The sequence below is a fragment of the Carettochelys insculpta genome, chromosome 1, assembly GCF_033958435.1.
Source record: "Carettochelys insculpta isolate YL-2023 chromosome 1, ASM3395843v1, whole genome shotgun sequence".
Taxonomy (NCBI): domain Eukaryota; kingdom Metazoa; phylum Chordata; order Testudines; family Carettochelyidae; genus Carettochelys; species Carettochelys insculpta.
The window spans coordinates 42,543,108-42,558,135 of record NC_134137.1 but is presented as its reverse complement, the minus strand read 5'-3'; the positions used below and the strand labels follow the sequence as shown (position 1 = coordinate 42,558,135).

At 45.9% G+C, this 15,028-nt stretch overlaps 1 protein-coding gene across 2 annotated transcripts in view; it reads left to right on the top strand.

The window, feature by feature from the left end:
• LOC142008082 (protein O-glucosyltransferase 3-like) overlaps positions 1-15,028 on the top strand; it is an 86,164-nt gene that overhangs the window by 55,674 nt on the left and 15,462 nt on the right. For both annotated transcript variants that reach the window (XM_074984992.1, XM_074985003.1), the window contains exons 1-5: positions 328-572; positions 7,419-7,616; positions 8,066-8,352; positions 11,561-11,777; positions 12,789-12,985. In XM_074984992.1, coding sequence (XP_074841093.1) covers positions 371-572; positions 7,419-7,616; positions 8,066-8,352; positions 11,561-11,777; positions 12,789-12,985 — 1,101 coding nt within the window. In that variant the 5' untranslated portion in view covers positions 328-370. Of the gene's footprint in view, positions 573-7,418; positions 7,617-8,065; positions 8,353-11,560; positions 11,778-12,788; positions 12,986-15,028 lie in introns of those variants that run through there.

Sequence of the window (15,028 nt, the reverse complement as noted above, 5' to 3'; positions counted from 1 at the left end):
TGAGGGCGCCATTGCCCAGCACGGCAGCTGAGCTACAGCGTCTCCACCACCGTACCCAGGGCTCTGCCCGCCCGCCCGCTCTCCGGCGTCCCCCGGAGACAGAGGCGGGAGTGAGCGCGCCCAGGCAGCGGGAGGAGCGGGGGGAGGGAGGAGGAAAGTGAGGCAAAGCCTCGGGCACGGGCCGGTCACCCTCGCCCGGTCACCCTTCCCGCGGGGGAAGGAGCGGGTCCCGCCCGGCGCCCCACGGGCAGCCTCTGTCGCCGGCAGCTGTTCTCCCGCGCGATTGGCCAAAGCAGGCGCCAATCGCTCGCAGCCTGCTCGCCTCGGCCTTAGCGCCCCGGGCCGGAGCTCGGCGTGGCCAGGCTGCACCATGGGGCGCTGCTGTGGTGCGGCGCTCCAGGCGCTGCTCCTGATGGTGGCGCAAGCGGCGGAGCCCCCGCCGGCCCGTGTCAGCGCCGCTCGGAGCCTGGCGTGGGGGCCCGGCCTGGAAGCGGAGCTGACGCTGCCCGTGCGGTATTTCTACGTGCAGGCGGTCAGCGCGGCCGGGCAGAACTTCACCCGCTCCCCGCCAGGTACCGTCCATGCCGGGGCTCTGCCCGCCCGGCTCCTGCCCCTCCGCGGTGGGGTGGCCTGGCCTGGCCTGGCCTGGCCTGTTCTCCCGGCGGCGCTCGGGGATCCCGGGGCTGAAGCAGCTGTCGCTTGAAGGGGGTTGACTCAAGATGAGAAGCGGCTGCGGAGCACCTACGGTTTCCTCCCTGCCGCTTCCCAGGCGCTTGGCTGTGCGCCAGTAACCCACTCAACCCCAGCCGCGCTGCGGCTTTAGATACAGGGAGCACATCGACACTAGCGTTCCTCTGTCCAAAGAGGCATGCAAATGAGGCAGAGATTTACATAATGGTATCTCATTTTCATATTCTTTGAAAAGAGCTTGTTTTGAAAGAGGAAAAGCAGAGTACACGTGGCTCTGTTGAAAGTAATCCCCATCTGTGAAAGAACCCCCTTCTTCCTATTTTTTTAGGAAGAAAGGTTCTTTTGAAGATGGAGCTTACTTTCGAAAGAGCTGCAGCTACACTGCTTTTATTTTTTTGAAAGAAAAACGTGCAAATAAGGTGCTGGATATAAGTCTGCACCTCATTTGCATTTTTGATTTCCCTCATTTGCATGCCTCGAAAGAGAAATGCTAATATAGACACAGCCAGGACCTTCACTGTGTGACTAGCTCATGGAGGACATTCAGATACCAAACTACTCTTCTGTCCAGTGCAGTTTTCCAATGCAGTCCTGCATTGCCCTCCACTTTCCAAAAGAATAGGCAATGTGCATTTTTGAGAGAGAACCCCATTAGTCTGCCTCAGCAAAAACCACAAGCAGTCCAGTGACACCTTAAAGACTAACAATTTGGGGCTCCTGATAAATTAAGCTCATAGGACCACTTTTTAGGTACAGAAGTTCCAGCCTTGTGTTGCAGTGATAGGATTAAGTACAGTTTGTCTCTGTCTCACACCATCAATATTAATCACATATCTTTTGAAAATGTTGCCTTGCTGTTCATTGGTTACAGCCTTTTCATTCCTGCTGTGGCACAATATAGCAGGACTTCTACCTTCTCTTGTGTACCCTGTGTGTACATAAAATACCTTGAGCAAAACAGATACAAAAGGCAGTGTAGGATGATGACAGGTGCATATGTGGCCTGCATTGTGATGGGTAAGTTTGATGGGTCATCAAGGAGGAGGAGTTGAGCCGCCACGATCCAGATGAAAGAAGCCTCAATTTTTAATCACTTTACATCCCATAAGGTGAACGCAAAGTTTCTACTAAGTCTTTTAATTTAAGATGAAAGCTATTGCATTTGAATCTTATAATTAAGCTAATTGAGGTTAGTTAGGAAGCAAAAATCTTTTCCAGTTAAGTTACATAGGATAACTTTGTTTACAATATATAAATACAGTCAGGAGATAAGCAATCTTCTGAGCATACACAAACTTCATTGTCATGTTTTGGAAAACTTTGGTGTTTGTCTAATTGAGGCTCTGACAAAAATGTTTGGAATGGGGTGGGCAATAGCAGCCATGGGACCAGATCCACCTTTGCATTTCTGTCTGGCCCACACAGCTGATTAGCAGAGCATGCATAATTACACCTAGTAGTGTGTTTTCAGTTCCCCCTCCCCCACCTTGTTCCCTCTGCAGCTCAGCAGCTCCTAGGATTGTCCATCTAGCTGTGCAGAGGGGGGAGGGGTAGAGGTACAGGAGACAGGATTATGCTGAAGTCAGGGTGTTTCCATGCTCCTGCACCCCATTGCTGCCGATCAAAGATGGGTGTCACTGTCACACATACCCAGTCTGTTCAACACACGCTCAGCGTGACATAAAGTCTGTCTTAAGTGTTTCTTTTTCATACTCGCACATTCTTTGTCTGTCTCTGTAGCCCCCCAGCCCCGCCCCTCCTGCTCAAGGCCCAGCCCTTTCAAGGGGGCCAGAGCTAGCCCATGACCAGTACCAAAATTCATGGAGTAGCTCCTCTGCAAAAATTATCTCCCGCCTCTGGTCTAGAGCTATTCAGATCTTACACAAGATTTTCTGCACACCTTCTTTAATTTATTATATAGGGCCCTGCCAAATTCGTGAGCCAGTTTTGTAAATTTTGCATTCATAGCATTTTAAAAATATTTATTTTCATGGTTTCAGATGTTTAAATCTTAAACATCATGGTGGCATAACAAACCATGAATATGTATTTTAAAATGGAAAAAGTAGAAATATATGAAGCCAGTGATTCAGTGCTTCTCAGGGAGTCCTGCCCCAGAAAGGGATCATATGGCTATGGTAGAGGAGATTGCAGTATTGTCATGCTTACCTCTATGCTGCTGCTGCTGGCTTCGCAGTCTTTGGAGATGGGTGCCTGGTGAGCAGCCACCTAGCTTGGAGGGCACTGAAGAAGTAAGGGTCGCAATACCCTTGTGACCCCTTTTTGAGCCAGGAACCCCAGTATGAGAACTACTGTGCACTTTTACCCTATGGAAGTATAGTAGGGTAACTCTGTGATCAGGTTAAAGTACTGTGTACAGAAGACGAGATTTCACAGTCCTGGATTTGGTAGAGCCCTACAGATGTGTCTCAAGCTTTGCTCCTAATTTGTCACACTCCAGGAGTTCCAGGCCCAAGTCTTCCCCAGGAAGGCACTCCAACTTCATGTTAGATTTCAGGATGTAATATGAGGCTGACAAATGTCCTTAATTAGCTCAGCTGAACCCTTGATGCCTGTGAATATGGAGCTCATTCCACTTAGCACAACAAAAATTCTTAGATTTCAGCATCCAAATGTTTGGAACTCAGAAGGCTCAGACTTTTAAAGGTAAAAATTTAAGTCTTGATTTTGATTTCACTTAATTAGTATAAATCCACTGAGCTGCATAGGTATGTAACTAGTGTGGGAGAAGAATCAGGTCCTTAGTGTGGTCACCCTATATCTCCCAGCCTCTTATGTGGTTCTGTCTTTCTGAGAAATATCAGTAAGAATGGTAATTAACAGTAATACTTAGCATTAATACACTGCTTTCCAATGTGAGCTAATTATATCTCACAACACCCCTGTGTTTCTAGTAGATATATATGCAGCATTATCTCTTTGTCACAGATGAGGAAACTAAGTGAAGTGTTAAGTGTGTTACCGAAGACAACAGAAAATCTGAGGTAGATCAAGGACCCAGGCTTTATCCCTCTAAAACTCATGTTGAGCTGGCAAAACCTTACTGCTTTTCCATATAGTATTAAGAAATCTTTGTTTCTGTGATTAGAATATTACCAGATGATGTATAAAGTACTAATCTGCTTCCACTATTAAATGTACATAGAATATGTAGATTTTAATGTCAGAATGGACCATTATAATAGCTAATCTGACCTCCTGTGTAACACAAGCCATAGAACCTTATCCAATGCATGGTGACAAGTATAAGAGGGGTAGTCATGTTAGTCTGTATCCTCAAAAAGGAAAAGTATTGTGACATCTTATAGACTAACAGATGTATCAGCATATAAGCTTTCATGGGCAAAGACCCACTTGGTCAGATTCGTCAGGGTCCTTGAGACAGCAGCGGGAGGAGAGGACAAGTTGACAGAAAATAAAACAATTTGCCTTTTAACAGTCACAAGTGGGGGGGAAAAATATGGCACTTCCTTTACCACCAGGCTCCAGATCACCTTCCTTACTGATTGACTAAACTTTATTTGAAGCAAAAGTGAAACTGATTGTCAGTATGTACTAGTACACCAGGGTCCTTGGCAAAGTGGAGGGTGGTGGTTCTTGGTCCGCAGAAAGGATAGGGCCTCAGGCAGAAAGGGGAGTGCAGGGACCCAGCCTCCATGAGCCAGCCCTCCACAGTTGCTGGAAGCCAGGAGCCCAAGGCAACAGTGGCAGCCAGGTGTCCCGGCCTCTCTTAAATCACCAGGCCCCAGGCCATCAGCGGTCCTGCACGTATGGTCTTGCACAGCCTGCAGTAGCATATTTGAAATAGCATTGTCTTTTGAGAGTGCAAATGCACCCTCTGCCTCCTCATGCTCTTCTGTGAGGGCATAAAGGGCAGAATGGCCATGACACTGCCTCAGCTCCCTCTTAACCAGGAGCACAATAGAACCCAATGGTGTTCAATCCATTCCTTCTCAGTGTTCATTAATTCTTCTACTTGTTCTTCCTAGCTACTGAAATTAGCAGTTTAAACAATTGAAAAAGGAAGACAGCTGCCTTGTAAATAGCTCTGTAAAGTAGTACTAAATGTCATGGCAGATTTTCAGCTTTTGGGCTTCAAGCCCTGACCCTCTTGCAGTGTCCTGAGGCTACTAACTAATGGCCAGTGCAGGTGCTTATTCTGCATGGGAGAAAGTGACACTCTGGAGCAGTGGATGGTGTGCCACCCCTTTCCCACCAGCATGCACAAGTCACGGGATGTTTGATTTAAGCTTCATTTGCTGAAGCAATCAGTTGAGGTCACTTTGCCCCCCAAAGAAGTGAGTGCCATGTCCAATTAGGTATCACAGAAGTGAACATCCATGAATGCGCCCTGTAGCAAGCGTGCTGTGCCAAAGGCCAGTACTGATAAATACTTAGCATCAAGAAAAGAACTGGTGTTGAGATCCCAAGCACCAATTTATGGGGGCGCTACCATCTTAAACACAGAAGTCAGACAGGAAAAAAAGCTGTTCCAGCGCAGAAGCTGAAATTCCCAGCACAGCTCAGTGTCATCCAGCAAGGAAGTATGAAAGCATACCTCAAAGGATAAGAGTGCTTAGCCCCAGACAGAAGCAATGGCTAATGTTGCAGAGCAGGATATGATGGTAGCTATACAGCATAGCCTCTACCAGTCCCAACAGCATCAAAGACCACACGTATCCCAAAGGCGATCTTTCAGTCAACTCACTCATGGTATTGGAGGATATTGTCTCAGAGTTCACATGGATTCCAAGGATGAGTCCGTACTGAGACCACTACCAGCATTGGAACAGGGTCAGGTAGCAAGATGGCTGTTCACCTCAGCACTGCCCTTAGAGGAAGTGTACTCTTCCTCTACTTCTTTTCACCATCCTCAGTAGAAAACTTCATGTTGAGGTCAGCAGGTGGCCTGATGGAGAGACCTGGAGGATCACTGGTTAGGGCTCCACCACAGTTTTATCATGACTGGCAATGAACTAGCCCACAATGTGTGATCCAGCTGTATCCTATTTGGCATATTGGATCTACATTTTCAAACCTCCAGGAAATGGCAGCTTCAGCAACATCCCCACTTGGACCAGTGACCACCAGCACCAGATGCGGAGAAATGCCAGCTGCCAGCTGCCCTTATGAAGAACTTCATTTTGAAGGGATCATTTTTCCTCAGATCCCATGCCTTGGCAGGGGTTAGACTGGATGTCCTTTGCAATGCCTTCTAACCCTATGGTTCTATGATTTTCCCACCAGCTGTTAAGTGTCCTTCACACCTACTGGCTATGTCTACACTTACAAAAAGCTTCAAAATGGCCATGCTAATGGCCAAATCGAAGAATACTGATGGGGCACTGAAATGAATATTCAATACCTCATTAGCATGCTGTCGGCCACAGCACTTCAAAAGTGTCCTGGCTTGCTTGCCTGTGGCTCGTCTACACGGGGGTCCTTTTCGAAAGGACCCTGCCAACATTGAAATCCCCTGACCTCAGCTGATAGGAATAAGGGGATTTCGATGTTGGCAGGGTCCTTTTGAAGAGGACCTGGCAGCATGCTAATGAGCTGCTGAATATTCATTTCAACACCTCATTAGTATTCTTCGATTTGGCCATTAGCATGGCCATTTCAAAATTTTTTGTAAGTGTAGACAAGGCCATTGTGTGTTATCCTGGTTTTCCTTATCTCTGATTCCTGAGGAACTAATGTATCCTGGCAGGATTAACTTGAATTCTGAATAGTAAAATTAATCTTTGCTCAAAAACATTTAAGACATTCTTATTGCATTGTAATTGCCATACATCTTGTTTACAGTAGGGTCTCAACATTCACAAACTGAATGTTCATGAATTCAATTATTCACGAACAGTCGCTTCCATGGGATGTGGGGGGCATGGAGCGCCAGCAGCCGCCGCTTCCCTGGGTAGGACACGGAGTGCCAGCAGCCGCCGCTTCCCGGGGGGGGAGAAGGGGCACGGAGCGCCAGCAGCCGCCGCTTCCCTGTGGGGGGGCACAGAACGCTAGCAGCCATTCCTTCTCTGGGGGCGCGGAGCGCCGAAAGCTGCCACTTCCCTGGGGCTCCAGGCAGGAGTGCCAGCAGCCAGGCTCCCAGTGGGAACAGCTGCCATATTCATGAAATTCAGCATTTGCAAGGGTTCTCAACATGGAACCGTTGTGAATGTTGAGACCCTACTGTATTTTTATCTATTTAATTCAGATGTGATGATCAGGAAAATGTGAGAAGATGATCTCTTCCTCTTATGTACATTCTTGGAAATTAATATGCGTGTATCCTGTAAAGCATGATTGCTCAGTCTGTGTACTCACAGTAGCTTACAGGGTAAATCCAGAGAAATGTCACTGAGTTATATAGAGTTGTTTTAGTTTTACACTGAAATAAATCAGAGCAGAATTTGATCCATCAGTGGCATCTCTTGTTTTGGGGGAGGGATAGCTCAGTGGTTTGAGCATTGGCCTGCTAAACCTGGGGTTGTGAGCTGAATCTTTGAGGAGGCCATTTAGGGATTGGAGCAAATAGATGTCAGGGATGGTGCTTGGTCCTGCCAAAAAGGCAGGGGACTGGACTAGATGACCTCCCAAGGTCCCTTCCAGTTCTAGGAGGTGTGTGTGTTTGTGTGCATTTTTTGTTTGTTTGTTTCCTTTATGTAAGCTGATTGCATGCAGAGTCAACAGTCATTTTTATTTCTTCTTTTCAGGAAAAACACAGTTTAAAGTGGGAATTAAAGCACTTTCCCCCAAAGAGATCATCAGGATCCATGTCCCTAGCATTTTAGATAGGAATGACGGGTCATTTCTTGTGCAGTACCGGATGTATGGGAGTGTCGATGAAGGGTTAAAGATTGAGGTACTTTATGGTAATGAACACGTAGCCCAGTCGCCTTATATTTTGAAAGGTAAGTTTTCAGTTTACCAGTTTATGGTGACAACTACAAAAATAATAATAGCTATGAGCATTCTTGTTCATTGACTGGTAGCATGACATTGGTGTATGACTTTGTTTTTTAGTAGACATGATGGATAAATGATAAGTGTTTTCTGTGACAAATTTAAAAACTAGTTTTTCAAACATTTTCAGTGTTGTTTTTGGGCTTTTAGGTAAAAATAAGTTTGTTTTAGTGATTAGTTGTTTTTGGTTTCTAAACACTGAAAAACCTGCTTTTATTTTTTAATCAAAAGCCCAGAAAATATTAGTTGACAAAAATTAGCCTTTCTATTAAATAAATAAAACCCTGAAGACCTCCAGCAGCTCTAGTTTTAGATTTTTGTATCCATCAGGAGCCTGAGCATTGTGAGCTGACACTATCACAGAAGTCAGGCATTTTCATTACTTTTTTTGTGACAGGGCCTGTTTATCATGAGTATTGTGAGTGTCCGGAAGAAGATTCTCAGACCTGGCAGAATATTCTCTCCTGTCCATCCCAGGAGCCTCAAATTACTAAGGACTTCACTTCTTTTCCCACCATCAACCTTCAACAGATGCTTCATGAAGTCCCAGCAAGATTTGGGCAAACAAGAGGTGCTATTGTTCATTACACTATTCTCAATAATTACATCTACCGCCGTTCCTTAGGGAAGTACACAGACTTCAAAATGTTCTCAGATGAAATGTTGCTGTCATTGGCAAGAAAGGTACCAGCCATATAAGACTTCACTTAAAGACTTTTGAATCACATAGATTTGTTACCATTTGGATATTATATGCACCAGGGCTTTTTTTCTAGGGAAAAAAAAGGTGCGAGAAGTCAGCCCCAGTCCCCAGGCTTATATCTCTTGCATCCCCAAACCACCACCCCCATCCCTGGGCTTAACCACTCAGTCTCAAACCTGCCCCCCGCATCCCTAGGGTTTACCTGCTTCAGGCAACAGCTCTGCGCACTTTCCACCTCCCCCAGCTGCTGAGGTATGAGGAGGCAGCCGGAGCCAGTGCCCCACTACTCCCTTCACAGTCCGGACAGCAGCAACGGCAGCACCAGGTGCTGTGGATGGGCACTTGCGAGCCGGCAGCAGTAGTAGGGAAGGCGGGGGAGCAAACAGCTAGCGGAAGAGTAGCCGCCTCTCTTCCCCCTTTGGCTGCAGCTCTCTGCTGTGGCTGGAGCTGAGCTGTCTGCTTTCCCCTGGCTGCTGCCGCTGAGCACAGCACCCAGAGCGGGCTGCAGAAGCTGGGCAGGCGGGAACAGGGCAGCAGCTGGAGGAGGATGAGGCCCCCCCAGGCGCGGAGCAGAGGAAATGGCACTGGACATTGGGGTGAGCGGGCTGCTTTTTTCCCTCATCTCCCTCTCACAGTCGGGGGGACCTGCCGCTGGAGGGTGGGGTGAGCTAGGTTAATGCTCTGTGTCTGCATGACCACTGCCTCCCCCACAGCTCACCCTGTCACCTCCTTCTCAGTGTCGCTGTGACAGAGGCAGGCTCAGCTGCCCATCTCCCTAGCATTCCTGCAGGCTTAGACTTTACCCTACGTGGAGTGCGCAGGCAGTTCCTTGCCCTGCCCGTTTCCTCTTCTGGGGCTCCCTGCTGCAGCTGACTGCTCAGTGGCTCCAGACGCTGCTCCTGCTTAAACAAAAACACTAAACTCTCTTTTAATGTCGGGCATTGTTTAAGCAGCAGCAGCCTCTAGAGCCGTAAGTGGAGTCAGCAGTGGCAGTGCTCATAGCCACAGGTGCCGCCCCCTGCACTTGCAGCTCAGAGCTTCCAAAAACGGTGCTGGAACAGAGTTCTGTCATGTTCCCCCTGGAAAAAAGCCCTGATATTCACACATGTTTTCTTGCAAACCTCCAACTACTGCATATTTAATTATTAAACAAAGATTTTGTTTTTGTTTCTGCACGGTATCGTGTGTTTAGGAAGCCTGTTGTTACTAGCAACTAATGACATTATACAAAGCCTGTTGAAGTCAGTAGGAAAACTCCTGGCTCTGTGATTCTACAGGCTTTCCTGAATTGGAACTCCATTTGCGCACAGGGGCTGCAGCACTGAGCCTGTAATCAGTGTCTTTGGCTTAGTGTACACTGGCACTTTACTACACTGCAACTTTCCATCTCAGGAAGGCCTTGATAGATTTCATCACACAAATTTCGACGGTTTTATGGTCATCCTGCTTCTGTTTGTGGCTGAGTTTGGCACTACCTGCCAAACCACAAACTACTCTCCCATTGCTTTCCCTTCCTTTTCTCCTCTAAATCAAACTCATCAATTTATTTCAAACTTCTTTCTTTCTCCTTAACCAACACACTCGCTCCTTAGCCTAAAGAAAATGTTTGGTTTTGAAAACTCCTTTCTCTCTCAAAAAAGCAGCCAGATATCTCCAAATACAAGCGCATCACATACCCCAGCCCAAACACTGAAAAATACATTCAAAACATTTTCAAAATGGCCAACAGTGGCAAACTCAGACACAAGTGGAAACAGGAGGGTAATAAAACCTTCAAAATTTATGTGGTGATGAAAGCTATTAATGCTGTACTACTTTACATCTTACAGGCTGTGTCTACACTAGCTCCAAACTTCGAAATGGCCACGCAAATGGCCATTTCGAAGTTTACTAATGAAGCGCTGAAATGCATATTCAGCGCTTCATTAGCATGCGGGCGGCCGCAGCGCTTCAAAATTGATGTGGCTCGCCGCCGCACGGCTCATCCCGACGGGGCTCCTTTTCGAAAGGACCCCGCCTACTTCGAAGTCCCCTTATTCCCATGAGCAGATGGGAATAAGGGGACTTCAAAGTAGGCGGGGTCCTTTCGAAAAGGAGCCCCGTCGGGATGAGCCACGCGGCGGTGAGCCGCGTCAATTTTGAAGCGCCGCGGCCGCCCGCATGCTAATGAAGCGCTGAATATGCATTTCAGCGCTTCATTAGTAAACTTCGAAATGGCCATTTGCGTGGCCATTTCGAAGTTTGGGGCTAGTGTAGACATAGCCACAGTGTAGACAGAGTCTTTATCTCAAATAATACTGATTATTGTTGGGTGGTTTTATTGACAGTGAGAGAAGGAGAGAGAATCTTATTGGACCAATTTCTGTTGGTGGAAGGGAGAAGTTTTTGAGCTTCACAGAGCTGGTCTTCAGGTTTGGAGAAGAAAGCTGGAATGTCAGAGCTAAATACAAGTTGGGACAGATTGTTAATGATAAGGGATTGCACGTGCTATAGAACAGGGGTGAGCAAACTTTTTACATGGGGCCTCACTTTTCATCCTTGCAATTAGGAGGGCTCCCCCAACCTGTTAATGTAATCCAAACCAGTGGAAATTTTGGTTATGTTCTTATGAAAAAGAACCTTTTCAGCATGAAGAGAATAGGTTGGCTGAAAATAGTTTATTAATCAGTATACACATATGAATACAAATACATAAAAACAGTAACGTTTCAATATTTGTAATAAGACAGATGAGTCTGACACCCAGCAGCTGACTGAGCTGCATCCTCCTTACAAAATTTCACGCCCTCTCAAGGGGGCCCACCCCCCCACTTTGCACGTCCCTGCTGTAAGAGACCATGCAAAATTAAGTGAATTATTAGACAGTAGAGTAAATACTGAGCCCATTACAACAATTTGTAGCCTTTTTGACCCTTAATTGCCCATTTCGTTTTAAATGGTCTTCTACAATGTGTGCATGTGGTCCCCTACAGCATTTTCCCTTCCACCATCAGAAACTGGTGAAATAAAAGGTGCTACTTCTTCTACCCTGTCTCTTACGTCCAGAATTCAACACTACTACAACAACACTGAAAACAATTGATTCTTTGTGGCACTAGAAGATTGATGACCATACTTCACTTTACTTTAAGCACAAGCAGTTGAAGAATATGTGGTTTTGTAATTGTCCTGCATTGGATATACTTTTAGGTTCATCTCCCTGCCGTAGAGTTTTATCTTAATGTTGGAGACTGGCCAGTGGAACATCGAACAGCTAATGAAACACCAGGCCCTTTACCTATCATTTCGTGGTGTGGCTCTGTGAATTCAAGAGACATAGTCCTTCCAACATATGAGATAACCCATTCAACACTTGAAACCCTACGTGGTGTTACAAATGACCTCCTTTCGATACAAGGAAACACAGGTATATTAGAATTCATAGTCTTTACAAATCAGTGGGCTAGAATACATAATCTTATCAAAGATGAAGTAACAAAATCCGGGTAAAGAGAGACATTGGCCAAAATTTTCAGAGCCAGATGCCTTATGTAAATACCTAAGAGCAAGTGGATTTTCAAAAGTCCTAAACATCCATTGACATCAGTGGGAGCTGAAAATGCTCTTATTTACTGCTTAAATATGGGATTTCAGAGCCTAACATTAGGCACTCAAGATAGTATCTAAGGCCAAATTTTCAGCCTTTAGTTACATCCATGCCTCGTTGACTTTTAAATTGACAGTCTCCCATTTGGGTTCAGGGATCAATAGTTTGTATTAAAAATAATCTCTTCCTTCTGTGTGTATAAGAGCTCATAAAGTAGACCATAAAATCCTTTTGTAGTGATTTGTGTACTGTCATGTTAGTATGGAAAGTACAATTGTACATTTTGCCTTGGAATGTTTTTAGAAAGTAGATGCTCAGGAGATTGTAGTTACTCTGGTTTCATGGCAGATATTGCCAAGGGAGGTGGTAGAATCTCCATCACTGGAACTATTTAAGAAGAGGTTAGATAGATGGCTTTCAGGGATGGTCTAGAAAATGCTTGGTCCTGCCATGAGGGCAGGGGGTCCTGGACTCGATGGCCTCTCGAGGTCCCTTCCAGTCCTACTCTTCTATGATTCTATGAACTTCTGTTGCTAAAGCAGACATGTTCAAGCGTTTCAGAGTTTTTTTTTTTTCTTTTAAATAAAAAGCTTAATTTTACAGCAAAAAAATTCTTTTCCCAAAACTTTGGGACAGGGCAAATATTTACCGGTTAGGTTCACATGTTTCTTTAACTAACAAGTTCAAAATGGAAAGTATGCTGATACCTGTTTTACCATACATGGGAATGTGGCCCTGATGTTATAACAAACCTATATTGAATATATGAATATGTATAACTCAAAGATTTCAACGCTGTTTTCTCCACTTTATCTCAAACAATATTTGTAGGCCCTTTTTGGCATAATAAAACGGAGCGAGCTTTCTTTAGAGGTCGAGACAGTCGAGAAGAACGTCTTCAGTTGGTGCAGCTATCTAAGGAGAATCCAGACCTGCTAGATGCTGGAATAACAGGATATTTCTTTTTCCGAGACAAAGAGAAAGAGCTGGGAAAAGCTGCACTGATAGGATTCTTTGACTTCTTTAAGGTATGTCACATTATATTGCAGACGGAGTGTACTTTGCGGTTTAAATGGTTATTAACTGAAGAGCGGCCACTTTCCTTTCCAACTTTATTGCTTGCATTTCAGAGTTTGAAACAGATACGCTGCTCTGGGCATCTTTGTCCATATAAAAGATATTTTACCCATAAAACCCCCCTAGTATGAAACATCTTTTTAAAAAGCCATACCGGTGCATCCACTATGGTCTTACTGATTTCAGTGGGCTTGGGTCAGGCCCAATGGTCAGATTTCTGACCCACTACAGCTGTATACATTTCTTACTTAACATGCAAACAGTAGGCATTTTTTGTATAGATGCAGGTGCACTGTGTATTTGAAAAATAATTCTTGTAGCAGTGGCCAGAAAAGTATATTTTTGCTGATTTATTTGAACCCACAACTTCCTTAGATGACAAATCATTACTCAGATCTGAGCAGCAGGGATGGGGCAGGTTTGAAATGTCCTCTTTCACTTTGCATATGAGCAGACATCTACAGCCGGAGCTCCTTGGCAGCTGGATTTAGCTTTAATGTTATTTCTTCTTCATATTTTTCATAAGTGGGATTCAGAAGGCAGGCAGGCATGCTTGGCATCAATGTTGTGTTTCCATTCTCTGAAACTGCTTGGGTTATTTTGTGCCATTCATTGTGGATGGTATGTGTTGGATCGATAATTAAAATGGAAAGGTCCTTAATTACCAGTCTTGGGCTGCGTCTGCGCTATGAGATAAATTTGATATTTAATAAATTTGAATATTTAATCTCAATATAATGAATTCAAATAAAGTGTCCACAAAGCTTCTTGAAATTCGACCCACACTTTTCCATGTCGAATCTCCACATTCCCATTGCCCTGTGGAAGTTTGACAGCATGAGTACTGCATTGTGGGTGCTTATCCCACAGCGTCTTAGCCTTGGTTGCTTGTGGGTGCCGGGAGTCCTGGAAAATCAAAAGAAATGCTGGGGGAAGGGAGATTTGGAAGGGAAACACCCAGCAGAGACCAGCAGCTGTGGGGCGTTGTGGGGGCCCAGGAAAATGCAAAGAAATGCTGGATGAAAGGGACATGGCATAGGAAAAACCCAGCAGAGCCCAGCAGCTGCCTGGCGCCAGGAAGTCCTGGAGAATGCAAAGAAATCATGGAAAAGAAATGCTGAGAGAAGGGGAGATGGGATGGGAAAAACACAGCAGAGCCTGGCAGCAGCGTGATGCAGGGGAGTCATGGAAAATGGAAAGAAATGCTGCTTGGAAAGGGACAGGATTGGGGGAATCCCCACAGAGCCTGCAAACCGCATTGTGGGGTGGGAAACAGAGTGCTCGCTGGCTGCTGCAGGCCAATGTTAAAGGGGCAGGAAGCATGTTTAAAAAAAAAAAAGTGAATTCCCATGCTACCACAGGTTGCCAAAGAAGACATCACCTTCCTAAAACTAACTGATATGGATAAAGAACAACTGCTCCTTCTGTGTGACCAAAAGCCTGGAAAATTTACTAAAATGCTGTGTGGTGCCATGACACCAGATCGGTATCTGGTTGCCTGGCGTGGCAAGGTCTGCTACCATGGAAGCTGCAAAAAGCCAGCCCTGCCCAAGAACCTCATGAAAAAAATTCAAGTGCCTGGGTGAGACATTCAAGGCGATCTCCAAAAAGGAAAAGCGCTCCATCCCAGGAAACATTGACATGCTGTGCTTCTGTGCCCCTCAGAACAGCTAGCAAACCTGTACCTATGCAAAACCCTATAGCTATACCCACCCTCAACCCGCTTCTAGCATGCAAAATAAATACTCACCTGAACTGCTTGCACCACGGGGCTCGGGGACCGGCATGGAGATGACCAGCATGGACGGGACTGCCGTGGAGGGTCCCGGCGTAGAGGGGAATGCCAGGGAGGGGTCTGCCATGAAGGAGACCTGCTCCACGTCTATGGTGAAGAGCTTCCGACTATCTGGAACAACTTCCTCTGTCCCTTGATCGTTTCCTTCTCTCTGTTGCTCTGTTCCTCCAGCCCACCCTGCTCCTCCAGGCTCACCCTG